Source organism: Apostichopus japonicus, chromosome 14, assembly GCF_037975245.1.
Source record: "Apostichopus japonicus isolate 1M-3 chromosome 14, ASM3797524v1, whole genome shotgun sequence".
Lineage (NCBI taxonomy): Eukaryota > Metazoa > Echinodermata > Holothuroidea > Aspidochirotida > Stichopodidae > Apostichopus > Apostichopus japonicus.
In genome coordinates this window covers 2,648,224-2,671,031 of record NC_092574.1, presented here as the reverse complement: position 1 = coordinate 2,671,031, position 22,808 = coordinate 2,648,224, and the positions used below count along the sequence as shown (strand labels likewise).

At 37.8% G+C, this 22,808-nt stretch overlaps 1 protein-coding gene across 2 annotated transcripts in view; it reads right to left on the bottom strand.

The window, feature by feature from the left end:
• The window catches only part of LOC139980399 (protein KIBRA-like), a 44,514-nt gene that overhangs the window by 1,563 nt on the left and 20,143 nt on the right, over positions 1 to 22,808 (bottom strand). Inside the window, exons 8-21 of one of the 2 annotated variants that reach the window (XM_071992037.1) lie at positions 20,741 to 20,922; positions 19,616 to 19,861; positions 16,044 to 16,133; positions 14,386 to 14,560; positions 13,789 to 14,290; positions 12,968 to 13,082; positions 11,168 to 11,281; positions 10,207 to 10,408; positions 8,488 to 8,595; positions 7,519 to 7,619; positions 5,627 to 5,819; positions 4,298 to 4,360; positions 1,952 to 2,093; positions 62 to 200 (exon numbers count right to left, since the gene is read on the bottom strand). In XM_071992037.1, coding sequence (XP_071848138.1) covers positions 62 to 200; positions 1,952 to 2,093; positions 4,298 to 4,360; positions 5,627 to 5,819; positions 7,519 to 7,619; positions 8,488 to 8,595; positions 10,207 to 10,408; positions 11,168 to 11,281; positions 12,968 to 13,082; positions 13,789 to 14,290; positions 14,386 to 14,560; positions 16,044 to 16,133; positions 19,616 to 19,861; positions 20,741 to 20,922 — 2,372 coding nt within the window. The remainder of the gene's footprint in view (positions 1 to 61; positions 201 to 1,951; positions 2,094 to 4,297; positions 4,361 to 5,626; positions 5,820 to 7,518; positions 7,620 to 8,487; positions 8,596 to 10,206; positions 10,409 to 11,167; positions 11,282 to 12,967; positions 13,083 to 13,788; positions 14,291 to 14,385; positions 14,561 to 16,043; positions 16,134 to 19,615; positions 19,862 to 20,740; positions 20,923 to 22,808) is intronic. The other variant, XM_071992038.1, reaches the window with a different exon arrangement.

Below are 22,808 nucleotides of genomic sequence, written 5' to 3'. Positions count from 1 at the left end.
TCAAGTTGTCAGTGTAGTGGTTAACTTTGGTAATTGGTTTCCTCTAAATGTCTTTAATTACCTGTTTCTGGTCAGAGTTGATTCTTTGTCATCCTCAAAGGCCTCTTCCTGTTGTCTCACATAGTATTCCTTTTCTGCACTCTCCAATAATTTACTAAGGATCTCACTTCCTCCAATTCCATTTGGAGTTTCTGATGTTCCTGCCAGTAAATATTAATGTGACATGCTCAATTGTTGCAAACCATTACAAACGATTAATTTGCTTTGGGCTGGAATGAAACATTTCCGAATCCACTACTTTACCGAAGAAAATACCTTTGTTGACCTTAAATGACCTTTGACCACTGCCAAACTTGGAAATGTTGTAAATGAGAAGACCAAAGAACCTTAGATATACATTATACAAACTTTGTCCAAGTTAAGGTGCATCAGATATATGACTTGCGATATTCACTCTTTTCTATACTAACCTCAATTATCCGTTGAACCACACTAAAACCAACAGGAATATTGTACTAATTATAACCACATGTCATATCCATCTGTTGACAAACCAATCTTTTGACAACGTTTGAACAGATTTCAACATGACTTTTGTCATCTGCCAAAAGTACATAAAGTTTGCAAATCATAAGAACAATTCAACTTGAATATACTAGAGCACCAATGATGCAGTAGTTCAAACAGTTCAAATCTGAGTTAAAGTGAATATTGTTCCAGTGAGGATGTACATTCTAATGTTGAATTAATGCATGTCCCTTGCATCCCAATGTACCTAACATTATATGGTACGAAATCACCAATTAACTTTCAAGAACTTTTCTTTTCAACCAGATACATTTTGAAGGTTTTCACATAATTTCCTGTAGTGACCCCCAAATGACCTTTGACCTTCACTTCCCAGTTATCAAAAGTAGTGCAACATCCAAAGAACATTGTGTCCAAGTTTCATGAACATGGGTTGCTCTGGGAAAGAGCAGATACATTTTCAAGGTTTCACACAATGGCATGTAATAAGTTTCATCAAAATAAATCAAAGAATGAGCACTCCAGATCACTTAACAGACTGTTTTCAAGATTTCCAGGTTTTGACCTCTAATGACCTTAGATGAATTTGGATCCAAAATCCTTGTAAACCATGACCAAAGAAACGTTGTGACTGACTTTCAAGAACACATGGTCTTTTGGGAAAGAGGAACATTTTTCACATAAAGTTCCCCTAAATGACCTTTGACATTCACTTCCCATGGTCGAAAGTAGCACAACTTCAAACGAACATTGTGTACAAGTTTCATTAAAATCCATCGAAGAATGATTGTTCCAGAGCACTTAAACAGTTGTAGACTAGATAGGATAGATGGGATGGCATGGTGGGATGTATGGATGGGATGGCACGGTGGGATAAATGGATGGATGGATAGAGTGACAGTGGTGGAACACAATAGTTTTGTCCAATTTGAAAACTTTGTCCGAGTTACAATTCTCCATATAGAGTGCTTTTAAGACTTACACACTTTGCCGGATTGTAGCTTTCAGCCTTCACTAAACACAATAGAAAACTTGTACTCATTAAAAGAGAAGCCACATGCTCAAGCATTAGGTTGTTTATGTTACCGTTGTTGAGATAGTGTTTAATAGTTAGGGTGTCACAAATGAACACATACACACTAGAGTGCATGGTAAATTGGGCGTTGGGAAAATGCAGAATTTCACAGTGGATGGTCAAGACATTAAACAACCAGATCATCCGCAAGACTTCTGAGCTCTACTTCTTGTCACTGTACATGGACAGGAAGGTTGGTAACAATTAATGGACCTGTCCCAATGCTGCCTGGATATATCAGTATACCTGCCCCCTTTCATCCTCCACTAGTCAATATGTAACATGAACAGTTTATTCATAGGAAAATTGGTAACATTTAATAAAACAGAGAGAAGAAATGGTATTTACCAGCCTGCTTGGCTTGTTCCATGCACTTCTTAATCTCTCGTAATTTGTCAATTTCTTGGCCAAGTTGTTTCCTTCTCTGCTTATAGGTATCAGTCTGGTGGTACTGTGATGAGTTGCTTGATGATGGTGGTGAGCCCTCGGACTGAAGAATGAAACACAAGACATAGAGTAATAGGACTGACTACAACACTGCATTATATGCACACAAGACAAAGAGCAATAGGACTGACTACAACACTGCATTATATGCACATAAGACAAAGAGTAATAGGACTGACTACAACACTGCATTATATGCACACAAGACAAAGAGTAATAGGACTGACTACAACACTGCATTATATGCACACAAGACAAAGAGTAATAGGACTGACTACAACACTGCATTATATGCACACAAGACAAAGAGTAATAGGACTGACTACAACACTGCATTATATGCACACAAGACAAAGAGTAATAGGACTGACTACAACACTGCATTATATGCACACAAGACAAAGAGTAATAGGACTGACTACAACACTGCATTATATGCACACAAGACAAAGAGTAATAGGACTGCATTATATGCACACAAGACAAAGAGTAATAGGACTGACTACAACACTGCATTATATGCACACAAGACAAAGAGTAATAGGACTGACTACAACACTGCATTATATGCACACAAGACAAAGAGTAATAGGACTGACTACAACACTGCATTATATGCACACAAGACAAAGAGTAATAGGACTGACTACAACACTGCATTATATGCACACAAGACAAAGAGTAATAGGACTGACTACAACACTGCATTATATGCACACAAGACAAAGAGTAATAGGACTGACTACAACACTGCATTATTTGCACACAAGACAAAGAGTAATAGGACTGACTACAACACTGCATTATTTGCACACAAGACAAAGTAATAGGACTGACTACAACACTGCATTATATGCACATAAGACAAAGAGTAATAGGACTGACTACAACACTGCATTATATGCACACAAGACAAAGAGTAATAGGACTGACTACAACACTGCATTATTTGCACACAAGACAAAGAGTAATAGGACTGACTACAACACTGCATTATATGCACACAAGACAAAGAGTAATAGGACTGACTACAACACTGCATTATATGCACACAAGACAAAGAGTAATAGGACTGACTACAACACTGCATTATATGCACACAAGACAAAGAGTAATAGGACTGACTACAACACTGCATTATATGCACACAAGACAAAGAGTAATAGGACTGACTACAACACTGCATTATATGCACACAAGACAAAGAGTAATAGAACTGACTACAACACTGCATTATATGCACACAAGACAAAGAGTAATAGGACTGACTACAACACTGCATTATATGCACACAAGACAAAGAGTAATAGGACTGACTACAACACTGCATTATTTGCACACAAGACAAAGAGTAATAGGACTGACTACAACACTGCATTATATGCACACAAGACAAAGAGTAATAAGACTGACTACAACACTGCATTATATGCACATAAGACAAAGAGTAATAGGACTGACTACAACACTGCATTATATGCACACAAGACAAAGAGTAATAGGACTGACTACAACACTGCATTATTTGCACACAAGACAAAGAGTAATAGGACTGACTACAACACTGCATTATATGCACACAAGACAAAGAGTAATAAGACTGACTACAACACTGCATTATATGCACATAAGACAAAGAGTAATAGGACTGACTACAACACTGCATTATTTGCACACAAGACAAAGAGTACTAGGACTGACTACAACACTGCATTATATGCACACAAGACAAAGAGTAATAGGACTGACTACAACACTGCATTATATGCACACAAGACAAAGAGTAATAGGACTGACTACAACACTGCATTATATGCACACAAGACAAAGAGTAATAGGACTGACTACAACACTGCATTATATGCACACAAGACAAAGAGTAATAGGACTGACTACAACACTGCATTATATGCACACAAGACAAAGAGTAATAAGACTGACTACAACACTGCATTATATGCACACAAGACAAAGAGTAATAGGACTGACTACAACACTGCATTATATGCACACAAGACAAAGAGTAATAGGACTGACTACAACACTGCATTATATGCACACAAGACAAAGAGTACTAGGACTGACTACAACACTGCATTATATGCTTATCTCTGCAATGAAACACCAAGGTTATTGAATGTCACAAAAACCCTGTCCATATACCACATTCATTTGTAACTTAGAACTTAGGGGGATTTGGTTAGGTTTGGTGAACACAAAAAAGATATAATTGTAGCAAAAACTTACCACTTTCCTGCGTGAGGAATTTTTCCTGCTTAATGTTGAGCTGTCACTTTCACTGCGATTGAGCTACAAAGCAAAGAAATATGCCAATATTGATTGTTGCAGGTTACAACTACTTACAAATTTGTTCCCACCTATGTCACCTAAGGCCAGTCTTGATCAAGTGTTAATAAAGTAGCACTTTACTGTCACTAACATATACAATAAAACATATGATTGTTCTTAACCTGATAAAATCTTAGTTGTCACTATCCAGATACAACCATAGGCTGTCACTTATTAAATGAACCCCTAGACTCTGACTACCAATGATAAAACTTTATTTAGTTGTTAATAATAGGACACAACCCAAGACTGTCACTAACTGGACAAAACCCAAGACTGCCACTAACTGGACACAACCCAAGACTGTCACTAACTGGACACAACCCAAGACTGCCACTAACTGGACACAACCCAAGACTGTCACTAACTGGACACAACCCAAGACTGCCACTAACTGGACACAACCCAAGACTGTCAATAACTGGACACAACCCAAGACTGCCACTAACTGGACACAACCCAAGACTGTCACTAACTGGACAAAACCCAAGACTGCCACTAACTGGACACAACCCAAGACTGTCAATAACTGGACACAACCCAAGACTGTCAATAACTGGACACAACCCAAGACTGTCAATAACTGGACACAACCCAAGATTGTCCATAACTGGACACAACCCAAGACTGTCAATAACTGGACACAATCCTAGACTGTCAATAACTGGATACAATCCTAGACTGTCAATAACTGGATACAACCGAAGACAGCCACTAACTGGATGCAAGCCTAGGAATATTGTTTAAAACTTTGTTTGGCAGGTAACAAGTTAATGGCAACACAACCAGCTTCAGGTAGTTTATTTATTTAACATTTTGGCAAAAGATCAAGCATCTGTTCTTTGTGAAAGGCTTAACTGTTTCCAACATCGATTGCTGTTGACATCTCGTTCATGTACCTTGTTGAATAAAGTATTTACCACTGGATATATCAGTCAGATTTAGTGTGTTATACTTGTACAAATACCTTAAGGTCGACATTAATTCTACTTCCAGCTCAGGCTTCAGAGAAGATGTAATCTTAAAGCAATAAACAACCTCAAATGGTTGTTTACAAAAACACCAGCTAGCAAACATATGTTATACATAAACATATGTTATATATACTTTCATTATTTAGGGATGTCATGGATATTAATACTGTTTAAGGACATTTACATCACAAGATGATCAAACATCTATTTTAGCTGTGGTTGGCTACAAGAAGTAAATGTCTTTTGGACTCACCTTGCAAACATACTGCTCTTTCAGCTGTGGTTGGCTACAAGAAGTAAATGTCTTTGAGCGAACTACCAAATTACTTCTCCCTCTTTGATGAAGAACTGACTTAGCAGTTCCTCTTGCATAGGTCTGAGAATGACTAGCACCATTAATGGTGGGTGGGAGACGATAGGGTATTGTATCCATAGATTGACTCAAACTGAAGAGGAAGCAAAAACATTATTAATGCTACAAATCATGCAATCTTACAAAATAAGTCATGAAATTTACAAAGAGTGAACCTGCTGATCAGACCAACAAGCTGAGAATACATGTGATGAGTAACTGATTGTAAATTGTGAAGATTCTAAATGTGCACCAAGTTCCTTCAAATTTACCACTGTCAAGACAAGGTATAAGACTAAATCTGAATCATAATAATAGCAGCATTTTAATCCTACAGTACTACTACTCACCCATCAATGTGGATGCCAGCACCCTCACTGCTGATAGCATTTTAATCCTACAGTACTACTACTCACCCATCAATGTGGATGCCAGCACCCTCACTGCTGATAGCATTTTAATCCTACAGTACTACTACTCACCCATCAATGTGGATGCCAGCACCCTCACTGCTGACAGCATTTTAATCCTACAGTACTACTACTCACCCATCAATGTGGATGCCAGCACCCTCACTGCTGATAGCATTTTAATCCTACAGTACTACTACTCACCCATCAATGTGGATGCCAGCACCCTCACTGCTGCTAGCATTTTACTCCTACAGTACTACTACTCACCCATCAATGTGGATGCCAGCACCCTCACTGCTGATAGCATTTTAATCCTACAGTACTACTACTCACCCATCAATGTGGATGCCAGCACCCTCACTGCTGATAGCATTTTAATCCTACAGTACTACTACTCACCCATCAATGTGGATGCCAGCACCCTCACTGCTGATAGCATTTTAATCCTACAGTACTACTACTCACCCATCAATGTGGATGCCAGCACCCTCACTGCTGATAGCATTTTAATCCTACAGTACTACTACTCACCCATCAATGTGGATGCCAGCACCCTCACTGCTGATAGCATTTTAATCCTACAGTACTACTACTCACCCATCAATGTGGATGCCAGCACCCTCACTGCTAGCATTTTAATCCTACAGTACTACTACTCACCCATCAATGTGGATGCCAGCACCCTCACTGCTGATAGCATTTTAATCCTACAGTACTACTACTCACCCATCAATGTGGATGCCAGCACCCTCACTGCTGATAGCATTTTAATCCTACAGTACTACTACTCACCCATCAATGTGGATGCCAGCACCCTCACTGCTAGCATTTTAATCCTACAGTACTACTACTCACCCATCAATGTGGATGCCAGCACCCTCACTGCTGCTAGCATTTTAATCCTACAGTACTACTACTCACCCATCAATGTGGATGCCAGCACCCTCACTGCTGATAGCATTTTAATCCTACAGTACTACTACTCACCCATCAATGTGGATGCCAGCACCCTCACTGCTGATAGCATTTTAATCCTACAGTACTACTACTCACCCATCAATGTGGATGCCAGCACCCTCACTGCTGATAGCATTTTAATCCTACAGTACTACTACTCACCCATCAATGTGGATGCCAGCACCCTCACTGCTGATAGCATTTTAATCCTACAGTACTACTACTCACCCATCAATGTGGATGCCAGCACCCTCACTGCTGATAGCATTTTAATCCTACAGTACTACTACTCACCCATCAATGTGGATGCCAGCACCCTCACTGTTAGCATTTTAATCCTACAGTACTACTACTCACCCATCACTGTGGATGCCAGCACCCTCACTGCTGATAGCATTTTAATCCTACAGTACTACTACTCACCCATCAATGTGGATGCCAGCACCCTCACTGCTGATGTATTCTGGATGTTTCTCTAGTTTCAACCTGGCAGATTCCAGAAGCTCAGAGACTTGCCTGCAAGCCTGATGATATTTAAATGACGTTGCAGTTCATTTGGCTACACAGATGGTGGTTTGTTCACCTCATAATTGTATACATACATCCATAACAGCTAAATCACTAGAAACATCCCATCTTTTGACATGTCTTTTACATTGACAGTGTCTCATAAAACAACCATACCTAAGACAGAAAAGTCAACATTGTCTCACATTCGACACTTTGCTACAATGCAGGTATAAAATGCAGCATTTTCCTAATTCGTGGCCTAAACTGTGGCCTTAATAATCAAACCCCTGAGTTAAGTTTATCTGAAAAGGTTCAATGATTTCTTCAGATATATTTTCAACTTTTAACTCAGTTTTGACTCATATAATATTAAACTACTGTAACAATCCACTGTGCTTAAGTTATAATAGATGCCCAATTGTAATAAAGATACAAAGCATCCATCTTGGCTGTCACTGGTTCACACAAAGTCAAGAAGACTATAGACCAGATACTCTATACTGCTTAATGTGCCTCTTCACTGATCTTTCATATTACCATTGTGTGGTAAACAACATGAACAAGTGCTGCAAAACAAAATACTTTGACTGCTTGCATGTATTTGAATTTTTCAGTAACCTTGAATGATCATTTTCTTCTGTGTACTAATGTTTGTCCTGATTCCATGAGTTCCACCAACTTCCAAATCAGGTGAAATCCCTAACAAAGAGAATCTTTTCAAATATGTTACATAATGCATTTTCAAATCTCTGATGAAATGAAATATCAGCTGCTTTAAGCTAGGTTATGAAACCAACTCAGACCTGACTCAGAAATTACTCTCAACTTGTAAAATTCATTGTACTAATTCAGTGATACAGTATGATAGAGGTTTGTACATACCTGGGTAACATCTGGGCTTGGGGGAAGGAGGCTCTGGATTGCATAGCTTTGCTTCAAGGCTTGATCAGGACACATCAGCAGTCGTGCCAGACCAATGCCCACTCCACCCTACAAAGTATCAAAATTTATATTGTATTTTCCTGCAATATTGATGGTGCCATTACACACATTGAATGCTCTCAGAGTGAGTTTTATTCTGGTTTGCAGGGTAAAACAAGTAGAAAAACATGCGTCAGGCAGATGCTATTACAGTAACACAAGTAAAATGACATGTCAGGCAGATGCTATTACAGTAACACAAGTAAAATGACATGTCAGGCAGATGCTATTACAGTAACACAAGTAAAATGACATGTCAGGCAGATGCTATTACAGTAACACAAGTAAAATGACATGTCAGGCAGATGCTATTACAGTAACACAAGTAAAATGACATGTCAGGCAGATGCTTTTACAGTAACACAAGTAAAATGACATGTCATGCAGATGCTATTACAGTAACACAAGTAAAATGACATGTCAGGCAGATGCTTTTACAGTAACACAAGTAAAATGACATGTCAGGGAGATGCTATTACAGTAACACAAGTAAAATGACATGTCAGGCAGATGCTTTTACAGTAACACAAGTAAAATGACATGTCAGGGAGATGCTATTACAGTAACACAAGTAAAATGACATGTCAGGCAGATGCTATTACAGTAACACAAGTAAAATGACATGTCAGGCAGATGCTATTACAGTAACACAAGTAAAATGACATGTCAGGCAGATGCTATTACAGTAACACAAGTAAAATGACATGTCAGGCAGATGCTTTTACAGTAACACATGTAAAATGACATGTCAGGCAGATGCTATTACAGTAACACAAGTAAAATGACATGTCAGGCAGATGCTATTACAGTAACACAAGTAAAATAACATGTCATGCATATGCTATTACAGTAACACAAGTAAAATGACATGTCAGGCAGATGCTATTACAGAAACACAAGTAAAATGACATGTCAGGCAGATGCTATTACAGTAACACAAGTAAAATGACATGTCATGCAGATGCTATTACAGTAACACAAGTAAAATGACATGTCATGCAGATGCTATTACAGTAACACAAGTAAAATGACATGTCAGGCAGATGCTATTACAGTAACACAAGTAAAATGACTTGTCAGGCAGATGCTATTAGAGTAACACAAGTAAAATGACATGTCAGGCAGATGCTATTACAGTAACACAAGTAAAATGACATGTCATGCAGATGCTATTACAGTAACACAAGTAAAATGACATGTCAGGCAGATGCTATTAGAGTAACACAAGTAAAATGACATGTCAGGCAGATGCTATTAGAGTAACACAAGTAAAATGACATGTCAGGCAGATGCTATTACAGTAACACAAGTAAAATGACATGTCAGGCAGATGCTATTACAGTAACACAAGTAAAATGACATGTCATGCAGATGCTATTACAGTAACACAAGTAAAATGATAAAGACATGTATATAAAGTGAACAAAATACAGACATCTCTCAACACTGGACAACATAATGCTGACAGGCTTTATCAGAATTGTTCTTGATCAAAGGGTCAAATACTTAATTACAACAAAATATCATTATCAGACGGAACATGTTAATGTATTAAAACAGTGACACAAAATCATTCATAAACTCCGATCTCACAACTACCAGATGGTGAATTCTACTTACCACACATTCTTCCTGGCCACCACCAGAATCAACACAGATAAGTAATTGTAAACTAGCTTCACATAGTTGTTCCCTGGTTACATTCACTTTCACTTTTTGGTTGATTCTACTTTCTTCTCCCTGGAGGTCTACCTGAAACCAATCTGTTCTCAGCTCAACTGTAGGCACACTTGAACCTAGATTAAGGTTTCCTTTCAGAAAGCTGCAAGATCAAAAGGATTAATTAAGGAAGCAACTTTTAATCCATTACAAGATGGAGTTAAATTTCGCCTCATATGCATTTATTTTTTTGCTGCGCTTAAATTCAAATCATTATTTCACAAATATTTGTCATGTCAAGCATGTAAGTGCTAAGTGGTTAGGCTTTCTTCTAACAGGAGGATAGTAATCATATACTGACACAGAAAACTGATGAAACAGTTGTATTAGATGTACAATGCACTAGAAATAGCTAAATGTTTCAGGGGCATTTAAAATGACATGGGTTATACTTTGCAAATGTGTCAAATTTGAGGAGCTTTGGAAGACATTTTCACATTCTCTCAACTAGACGTGGAATATTTAATTAGATGGCTAGTAAAACTGTCTAGCGCAAGAGCCAGACTGATCCTGGTTTTGACTTTTTCGGTTCAATTCTCATGACCTGGTGGCTTGTAAACTAGGCTTGATCAAGCTAAGGCCATCATCAACACTTTCTTGAAGGATCTTGACATACGGTAAACATAATAAGGAGTTATATGGATTGAGATCGAGGCTTGATCATCATCAAACCATGCATTGGAGCATCTTGACAGACATGAATTCTAGTAGCATTCGACTGGATGAATAAATGGATTTAATGAATTAAGGGAAAAACTGCCTCCAGTAGCTTGTGGAATTATTCTATCAGTATACTCTTAGTATTCAGATGTATGGACTATAAAAGTAACACAGATGACTAAGTGCAACTATAGCCACTTACCAGATATGTGATGGCCCTAAGGGCCAAATAACTGAAAGATTTCGCAAGCAATCTAGTGTTATTGTCAGAGAAGCATCCTGTAGTCTGTAGAGAAATTCTAACTGGATCTCAGACCTAGAAAAAATAAACAGAAACTTAATCAACTTTATCTAGTTTTTGTTTTTTTATTGTATGTAAGTAAACTATTTGACTTCAGTTCAATGTTCCCTCTAAGATGCGGGATTCCCTTCAACTGACTCAGTAATCCCGCAAAGAAAACATTTGTCTGCTGGAAATCCTGCATCGTTTTCTTGCATTCGCGATAAGGTTTATACTCAAGGCACAACTTATTCACTCAACCGTAAGGAAATAAAAACTCTGAAAATCAGGAGAGAAATTACCAATTGTGTACGAAATGTAAGGTCGTAGACCTTTCAAATTTTACGAAAGATTGAGCAAAACCTTTCGAACAATTCTCGCGAAACTGGCATATCGTGCTAAACGCAACTAATGTCATGTAAACAAGGCTCTAGTACACCCATTTATGAATATCAGACCACATCTGGTGTTAAGCGGGGCAAAAGAAAGTATTTTCTAGAATTTTCCAAATATACGAAGAAAGATCCTACCATAGTTAGGTGAATAATAGCCTAACCACCTCGGCAGTTACGAATCTCACGTAACTAAAAAAACACAATTTTATTTTACGGAATTTACATTTTTCTTACAGGAACATGGAAACAATATTCAGTATATAGTTAATCATGCCATGTGGCCTAAAACATGTGATTTCAAGATTTTCATCAAGATGGCCGTAGCTAGGGGCTGTGATATCATGCTATGCGTTGTATAGTGCGTCATATTTTGATGGGTAATATACTACTAGACAGTTTTGTTCATGCGGAGTCAGTTGGCTTAAGGTGTGTTTTACTTATCTAAATGTTACAGGGATATTTGACTTACTTTTCTTGAACGTCTACGATAATAGTTCGCATAACTTTGCCGTTCCTTTACTGACTGACCTAATTAATTTTAGAGGGGGGCCAAAACAGTTTACTCCATGGAACTTCCCCTGGAAACGTGCCAAAAATGTTAACAAACAGGTGTTAGCTCACAGTTGTTTGGCAAGGTTACTGGGAAAATTCGCAGCACATGTTGTAGTCTATTGAGTAGAGTTAAGCACTGCAGTTGTAATATACGTATAGTGCACGCTGTTCTTTGTTAGTCAGTCTAGAATCGGAGCTTTGCCAAACAATTTTTTTTTTAAAATATCGGAAATTTTGTTTGTAAAACTCTTTAAATATTGTCAGACAGATTAAATCTCTTTTCAATTTATAACATAATAACTCTAACTACTACTACTCTAGCTTCTCTCACTTGTCATTTTATCATTTTCATCAGTTTTAGTGACAATGTAAATTCAAACAATTTTCAGTGTCTTGCATTTGAACTGGGATTTTTTATATCACCAGACAAGCAAATATACTAAAATTTTCCAGGGGCCTTCTCCCCTTAGACAACCACCGGCAAGCTGTACCTGCCGGGTGTGTTCGCTGCGCGAACACCGGCAGTTGTTCGAAGTGTGTTTGTGGGAAATTAAACAAGGTTTTCCAACACTGCCCTGTAGATCTCTTTTGACCTTTGACCTCTTCAACAAATAAGAATATTGTCCAAAAAGAAAATGTGGCTTCATGCATCAAACAATTTGGTGGTATTACAAGGAAGTGGTCTCTTATTTCTAACATCTGAAAAAGCAACATTAATAAATGTAAAAGGTTTTGTTCACAGCCCTTATGCATATGACATGAAATGTAAACTGACCTTTTACAAACCACCTCATAGACCCCACTGTCTGCAGTCATGGACTCATTAGATACCGCAGCTGACACACCTTGTGAATGAGATGTTGGCTGGTCTGGCTGTCTCTGTATGTTACCTGGATGGAAGATTAAGCAAGGAAAGTTTTTATCATCTTAAAACAAACAGCCTCGTTTCATTAACTGAAAGAGAACTTCTGTGGGAAAAATGAATAGGGGTTAGTGATTGCTTTCCATGTCCAAGCACACACACATCACATTCTGTTTGCCTTTAGCTGGTACAGAAGTGAAATAAAATCCTGTGGGGTACATGCTGGTATCCTCAGGTACAGTGCAATCCTCATTAATCACTGTATTGCTATGCTCAGGTACAAAAGTTAATTAATAATAATAATATTATAATAATCATAATCATCAGTTATTTTACAACCCTTAAGCGACCACAACTGAGGGAGAAACCTGCTAGGGGTTATGGATTACAACATACACGTTGGTTGGCTTCCAATTCAACATTTTAACTCAACTTTGGGATCTTCTCAATTGAGAAAGTCATTTCAGATGGGAAAACCATAGATTACTCTTGGATGAAAACCCGAACTTACTATGACCGGCCGGGTATCGAACCTGGAACCCCCTAGGCTGCTAAGCCTCATTGCTTCAAATGCATTTATCCACTCAGGCAAAGCACCGGTATAATTACAATCCTTAATGAAGTATATTCTAGTATCCTAAGGTACAGTGCAATCCTTATTAATCACTGTATTGCTATGCTCAGGTACAGAAGTTAATAACAATCCTCTTTGAAGAAAACATGAATGAACTGACCTTCTCTGACCATGGCGGTCACGTCCTCCCTTCCAATATCATGTCTGCCTGATTGTCTAGAGCTCAATGTATTGGTTGGAGTTGGATCTTCTGAGCTGATGTGCCATTGCTTCAGACATCGAGAAAACTGCTCTTCATCCAATGGAGGTTGCCCTTTCTCAACTAGTTGTGAGTTAACATTGTCAAGGCTTGGCTGATAATTATTACCAACAATGAATTGGTTGTAGGCAGTTAACTGTCTCCCCTGCTCAACACTGGCAATATACTCAGCTATTGTCATGGCTTTACCATCCTCCTCAAGATGTCCACTGGTAATCGGAGAGGATGGAGGGGAGATGGAAGACAAAGATGAACGAGAGGATAATGAGACCATAGACACTTTAGTTTCACCTGAGTTCAGCATGTTCTCTGCACTGTTAGGTCTGCTCATATTGGTATACTGCCTGTGATAGGGGTTAGGAGGGTCCAGGCCTGCAATGCCACCTTGTATCAATGCATCCACCTGTAACAATAAAACAGAGTAATGTAATTATCTGCTTTCCTATGTACTTTCCATGATCATCATAAGTTCTCAAGAATAATCTACTGCATGATTACCTGATGCTTGATATCTTCAATGTTTGCAAGGTTTAGCAATGAGCCACCAGCACTGTTTAGTTCTGCCTGACTGAGGGCGCTATTGATGGATCCTTTGCTCGATGCTAGAGAGCCATGACTAGATGGACCAAGAGAACCTCTGCTTGAACTTGATGACAAGGTGCTGACTGAAAGACTACAATAAGAAGACAAAGAATATTACCCAAATCTGATGAAAGAACTTCAATCATCTGGTGAATAGAAATATGAGCAGAAATCAGTAACTACAGGCTAACTGCCTCAGACAACGGTTAGACATTCAAACTGTGCAGAAACATCTCCAAAGAGAGGAAACATTCCTGTTACCTACTGCACAAAATGCATTGTCTGCTATTAGAAGATTGCTAAGGCTTAAAAGAACACCCATGAAATGTTTGGTATTCAACCATGATTCTCAAGTAGACTGGAAGAGCTTAAGTATGCTCTAACTTAGGCCTCTATCATTGCTAGTCTGTCTAGGAACCATGGAGAAAACAGAGGTGAGAACTACAAGATTACATACACCACTAAGACCATATTTATCAGTTTTTATACTGTGTGAACCACCTGGGGAGGTCCCGTCCAAAAGTTGCAAAGCTCCATAGAGAACATTGGTAATGGTTTGCAGATCTTTAGAGCGTATTTTGCATTGGGTATAACTTTGCACCATTTTGACCAAGCCATGTAACATTCACAACTATTTGATATCCCTCCATCCAACTAAGAGATCTAAGTGCTTGAAACATTTGTCTGTTCTTTATTTGAAAGTTATTAACCATTTAATCCAATACAGAAAATATTGTATCTCAAGAACATAATGTGATATTATACTATTTCAATTTGTACATCTCTGGAGATTATATGTAACTTGTTATGATTAATATTGTTCCTGGTGGTTTTTTGGTAGACTGATCGAACACACTATTCTTCTCATTACATAATTTTCCTTGTAAACCTAGCCTCCAGTGATGGCACTGCTTAAATTTTTTTCCTCACCTCATTATGCTTGTACATTAATCCACACAGTAGAGCACACACAACCAGGAACATATGAAAGTTCATGGACAAATGCTGATGAAAACACACAAGCTAGATTGTCTATGAACAATGGACAAATGAGCTTGATAGCCAACTTGTGGAGTTTGCTCTTGTTGCTAGGTTTGACATTTGGACCACTTTATAGTTTCCTCGGATGTTGGCATGTGAAACACAATTTCCTACTTGGCAAACATAAAGCAAGATTCAACTAGATGTATCCATCGCTACATCCTGGAGCAATAGCATTTCAAACGAGTTCACAAATATTTGAATTGACCGGTACCAACTATCTTTCTCCACAGAAAACAATAGGTCCTTCTTATCACTAAGCTGGATCAATACATCAACTATAAAATACATTCAAGCTTTGCTTTGGGAGATAACACGTTTACAAGTTTTTAGACCCTCGTCAAACTCAAATGATCTTTGAGCTCTATAGGAAACAGGTTTCTTGTACTAACTTCCACATACCAAGTAGGAAATCATGAACCTGTAATGCACCATAGGATAGCATGGTTCTTCTCTCATCATAAACTTTCAATATAAGTCACATAGTCATCCCATATGAAGGTTACATCAAGGGAAACTTGTTAGGCTCTTACCTTCTAAGTTTTGATTCTAAAACATTTGCTTGTCGAGTTGTTTCTGAAAGCTGCTGTGCTAACCGCCTTTTTTCGTCATTAAGACTTGTTCTGTTATCAAATAGAATGAAATTTTGTTGTGAGATTCTATCAAAATTACACAACTGTTGTAATGATTCCAAAATTAGCATAGAGAGTACTCAGTAATTAAAACTTAATTTTCATGGAACACTTGAAAGCAATAAGACAATGCACATCTTTGTTTCACTATTCTTACAAACATTAGATATCTTACCACCTGCAAGATTAAAATTGCAAAATATTACATTTAAGCTTCAGTCTCTAGTAACCTACTCTCTACATTACAAATCAGCTTTTACAATCAGTCTTACATCACACATTAATTGTCAGCCTTTATAATTAATCTATATCACACATTAGCTATCAGCTGTAACAGTCAGTCTCTACATCACACATTAGCTATCAGCCTTTACAATCAGTCTCTACATCACACATTAGCTATCAGCCTTTACAATCAGTCTCTACATCACACATTAGCTATCAGCCTTTACAATCAGTCTCTACATCACACATTAGCTGTCAGTGTTTTACAATCAGTCTCTTCATCACACATTAGCTATCAGCCTTTACAATCAGTCTCTACATCACACATTAGCTATCGCCTTTACAATCAGTCTACATCACACATTAGCTATCAGCCTTTACAATCAGTCTCTACATCACACATTAGCTGTCAGCTTTTACAATCAGTCTCTACATCACATACTAGCTGTCAGCCTTTACAATCAGTCTCTACATCACACATTAGCTCTCAGCCTTTACAATCAGTCTCTACATCACACATTAGCTATCAGCGTTTTACAATCAGTCTCTACATCACACATTAGCTGTCAGTGTTTTACAATCAGTCTCTACATCACACATTAGCTATCAGCCTTTACAATCAGTCTCTACATCACACATTAGCTGTCAGCCTTTACAATCAGTCTCTACATCACACATTAGCTATCAGCCTTTACAATCAGTCTCTACATCACACATTAGCTATCAGCGTTTTACAAACAGTCTCTACATCACACATTAGCTGTCAGCCTTTACAATCAGTCTCTACATCACACATTAGCTATCAGCCTTTACAAATCAGTCTCTACATCACACATTAGCTATCAGCCTTTACAATCAGTCTCTACATCACACATTAGCTATCAGTCTATACAATCAGTCTCTACATCACACGTTAGCTATCAGCCTTTACAATCAGTCTACATCACACATTAGCTATCAGCCTTTACAATCAGTCTCTACATCACACATTAGCTATCAGCCTTTACAATCAGTCTCTACATCACACATTAGCTATCAGCCTTTACAATCAGTCTCTACATCACACATTAGCTGTCAGCCTTTACAATCAGTCTCTACATCACACATTAGCTATCAGCCTTTACAATCAGTCTCTACATCACACATTAGCTGTCAGCCTTTACAATCAGTCTCTACATCACACATTAGCTATCAGCCTTTACAATCAGTCTCTACATCACACATTAGCTATCAGCCTTTACAATCAGTCTCTACATCACACATTAGCTATCAGCCTTTACAATCAGTCTCTACATCACACATTAGCTATCAGCCTTTACAATCAGTCTCTACATCACACATTAGCTGTCAGCCTTTACAATCAGTCTCTACATCACACATTAGCTATCAGCCTTTACAATCAGTCTCTACATCACACATTAGCTATCAGCCTTTACAATCAGTCTCTACATCACACATTAGCTATCAGTCTATACAATCAGTCTCTACATCACACATTAGCTATCAGCCTTTACAATCAGTCTCTACATCACACATTAGCTGTCAGCCTTTACAATCAGTCTCTACATCACACATTAGCTATCAGCCTTTACAATCAGTCTCTACATCACACATTAGCTATCAGCCTTTACAATCAGTCTCTACATCACACATTAGCTATCAGTCTATACAATCAGTCTCTACATCACACATTAGCTATCAGTCTATACAATCAGTCTCTACATCACACATTAGCTATCAGCCTTTACAATCAGTCTCTACATCACACATTAGCTGTCAGCTTTTACAATCAGTCTCTACATCACATATTAGCTGTCAGCCTTTACAATCAGTCTCTACATCACACATTAGCTGTAGCCTTTACAATCAGTCTCTACATCGCACATTAGCTATCAGCCTTTACAATCAGTCTCTACATCACACATTAGCTATCAGCCTTTACAATCAGTCTCTACATCACACGTTAGCTATCAGCCTTTACAATCAGTCTCTACATCGCACATTAGCTATCAGCCTTTACAATCAGTCTCTACATCACACATTAGCTATCAGCATTTACAATCAGTCTCTACATCACACGTTAGCTATCAGCCTTTACAATCAGTCTACATCACACGTTAGCTATCAGCCTTTACAATCAGTCTCTACATCACACATTAGCTATCAGCGTTTTACAATCAGTCTCTACATCACACATTAGCTATCAGTCTATACAATCAGTCTCTACATCACACATTAGCTATCAGCCTTTACAATCAGTCTCTACATCACACATTAGCTATCAGCATTTTACAATCAGTCTCTACATCACACATTAGCTATCAGCCTTTACAATCAGTCTCTACATCACACATTAGCTATCAGCCTATATAATCAGTCACTACATCACACATTAGCTATCAGCCTTTACAATCAGCCTCTACATCACACATTAGCTATCAGCCTATATAATCAGTCACTACATCACACATTAGCTATCAGCCTATATAATCAGTCTCTAGATCACATATTAACTTTCAGCATTTTACAATCAGTCTCTACATCACACATTAGCTGTCAGCTTTAACAGCAGCTTCTTTGGTTCAGTTTGTACGATCTGTATTTAGTATTGAATTTTGATTGAGGAAGAGGGTAAGCAATGAAATGCCAAAAAAAGTATACAAAGCAAATGCAGCAGGCCATTATTTTTAAAGTGATCTTACCACACCTATCCTGTATGTTTCTCATCACACCTCCATGTGCATTTCTCATTATCTATTACAAACAATGCTTCAACCTTGCAATTCTAGATTTTTGCAAGATTATTGCTCACAGGCATAGAGTGCAAACTGGTGCGAAAAGACAGTGTTAATTGGTGAAAATAGAAAACAAATGCAAAAGTCTTTATACAGCAATAAACAATCAGACAGACAGCATAACAGGATTAGTCAACCTCAACAGATAACTACATATCCTTACAGAAAACACAATGGTAAATGCTACAGTTTGGCCACAACAGTGAATAATATGTTATGTGTAGCGCTCCTTGCTAATGACTGTGAATGATTTGTTTTCTACCCTGTATAGTACAAAGCATAGCTTGGACATCTCTGATTTATTCAACATTTTCCTTGCAGAAGGAAGTATCTTTACTACTGTATAATTACAGTATTTTACCAGATTTGAATATTCCAAGATATTACCAGTGTGTTTTCCATAAGCATATTTGTACAGTATGCTAGTATTTACATGAATGAATGGTACTCCACCTTTGCATGTTTAATTTAAGTAATTCATCTTTGGCAAGAACAATTTCTTTTTCAACTTGGTCAATGTTCTCCTGTAACCTCTGGATTTCGTCTTTCCTTCGAATGTGTCTTTGAGCATTTTTCAATTCTTTAAGGAGTTCTTCTTTTTCTTGGATCAGAGTAACCTGTTTCATCGCCAGCTCAGAGGACAAGGGATTCGCTTGCTGTGACTCTAACTCTGCCATCTTAATTTGTAACAAACATTCTCTACAGTAGGAAAAGCAAGATTGCAAATTTCACATCAGATGACAGCAGCAAAACCTTAAGAAACAGTTATAACTACCAACAAGGATGATGTAAAACAAAATTGCAATAATCTAGCTCTCTGATGCATTTAAGAAAAAGCAAGAGCTTTTAAATGTCAAAATGATTAACATAAAAAAACAAAACCTTCGGCAGTAAAGAAAGAAATCAGAATATTGATCAGATGATGCTGCAGATGCACATTTAGCATGCAGATAAAATCAAATAAAATCAAGCAACTCAATAATTGAAGTAATGCTACTTAAACTGTCAATGTACAGCTGAAAGTCCTTGATGCTTTTAATACATCTCAACAACTACTGAAAAACTCTTGCAGCACATTCAAATAAATATGTATCATTCCCATAGCTATTGAGGCATTAACTTTCTCTGAGCTAAGTGATGCAACCAGTCCCTGAATTATACACTACATACAAAGTGTGAAATGGTGCCGAAGGTGCAACACCACAAACACCGATAAATTGTGCACGCTGATGATAAGATGTGAAGACATTGCTTTGGTGAAAGAAGCTTAGTTTGAAAATCACACAAGACTTGACCTGTGGCCTCCTAGGCGGAGTAGAAGAAACACCAGAATAAGAATAAAATGAGACTTTTACAGCAACTAACATTATTGCCATGTCTATAACTCTCCAGATCCTATAGCAACATTAATGTGTCAGTCTTGAAGCAACACACTTATATGTAATGTTACCTTTACACTTTTGGTACATTCTGTGCATGTAATATCATGGGGAGAGGGGTTCCCGATTTAATATTTTAGAGTGACATGATGGTGGTTGCCAGTAACGATAAGAACATTTAATAACATGCAGTTTGTACCTTCTCTTTGACTCCTCATACCGAAGATTGAGCTTGGTTCTCTCTGGGAGCTGTGTATTATGAATAGAAAGGCTGGATCCTGGCAGCTCCAGCTGACTGGAGCTTAGTCTCTGCTGATATGGGAGAGAGGTAGACACATCTTGGCATGAAGAGTAGTATCTACCAGTCTTATCTGCTAACGGCTGCAAACAGAAAAATAAACCAGAAAGTAATCACCAGCAACATATATATGTGAACATATAACAGTGACACTGCACACAACATTTTAAGTGCTGCCCATTACTGACTTCCAGTGGTCAGTAAGGTTATTTCATTATGCAAACTAACATATATCTATCCATCAAGTTCACTTTAAGATTTTGTTAGTATTTACCTACATTTACGGGGAAAGGATTACTGCACTCATTATCGGTAGATTTACACAATAAGAAGGATGTTTAACTAAGCTTTACCTTTGGAATTACCATCATTTCATGACTTTTTGGCTGCTAAAATGACATTTGACCTCCACAGAAGCAACTGGATTCTTGTGCTCATAAAGGTCGATCAAACTGTCAAGCATCAAGTTAATTCAAGCTTTACTTGTAAGTTATTACATTTTATACCAGATTTTCATCCTTACTGTTGACGTAGAACTTTGACCTGCACAGAACTCAATAGGGTTCTTGTACTTTGATCTACAATTACACAAAGGAAGAAATTCATGTACACTTTGTTTTTCAGTTATTCTGCTTGCTTTCAGACTTTGACCAGCACTGACCTCCAAAATTCTTCAGCTTACACCATTTGGGGGTATTTATGACATTATCTTAATTGCAATACTTGTTTAAAGAACGATTCAAATTGAGTATGACTGCACACTATAGTTTAGAACAACCACCACCCTATGGAAAATTCTGCTCTATTAGTAGCATTTGCAAAGTGCCAACCATTTCAAATAGTTACCTCCCACTGAGTCATAGCCTTATCATTGAACTTCCAAGTCAATTTCACAATGGGATCTATTATATTCTGAATGTTTTTTGTTAAAAAAAGTTGAATCTATGTCTCTGCAGACATTTGCTGAAAGCAATGTTTATGATCATTTCTATTTTGAAAAGCAGTATTGAAACTGCACACTGTCCTACTGCAGCTACAGATCATGCACAAAATTACTAGGCTGTAATATTCTTTTATCATAAGATGATTGGACTGCTGCTATTTTGTCATTATTGTTTTTTACATAGCATTCAATGCCATGTTACATTTGATAGCAACCAGAAAATGCTACCTTGATAGATATGTGATTTCACCTGTTTACAACATCACAGTTGGGATTACTGTGTAAGTTAGGAAGCATACTGAGCAGCCCTTGGGCCACTGCTGAAATGACTGCATTAGCAAAATTGGTGAGGAAGTTATAGAGACTTTAATGAACTAACTAGGTTTTAGCATCTATGCAAAGGTGTTACATACAGAGACATGATATAGGTCAGGAATAATAAAATGGTGGGAGATAATTTAGTAAAGGTTATGTGACTTTGAAAGGATTATGGAATAAATAGGTAAAGGGACAAAATGGTGGCACTTTAGAACACCAGAATTCAGTGACAAAGAAAATTCTCTTTATATGAGGTATCAACTGACCATCATACTAATACTTGAGACTGGCAATTGTTGTATATGGCCTTGGGGATACTCAGGTGTTTGTACAACCAACCAAAACTACTTAACAAACTGTTGAAATGCTTATTACAGAGTCAAGAAAATACAAAGCCACAATACATGAAGGATGTCTATGTGAGATTTAGCTTACTAACAATACATCAACCATTTGTGCTGCACTTTGTGTTGGGTTGTAATGTTGTGTCCATCTGACCAAGTCCTTACTAGGCAAATTATCAACACTGCCATACTTTGACCTCTGTTGACCTCAAATAACACTGACCCCCACCAACAACACAAGGTGACTTGTACCAATTATGGATACTGACCCCCACCAACACCACAAGGTGACTTGTACCCATTGTGGATAACATACAGGTCATAGACGACTTCTCCAACAATGAGATTTGTGTTTTTATAAGCA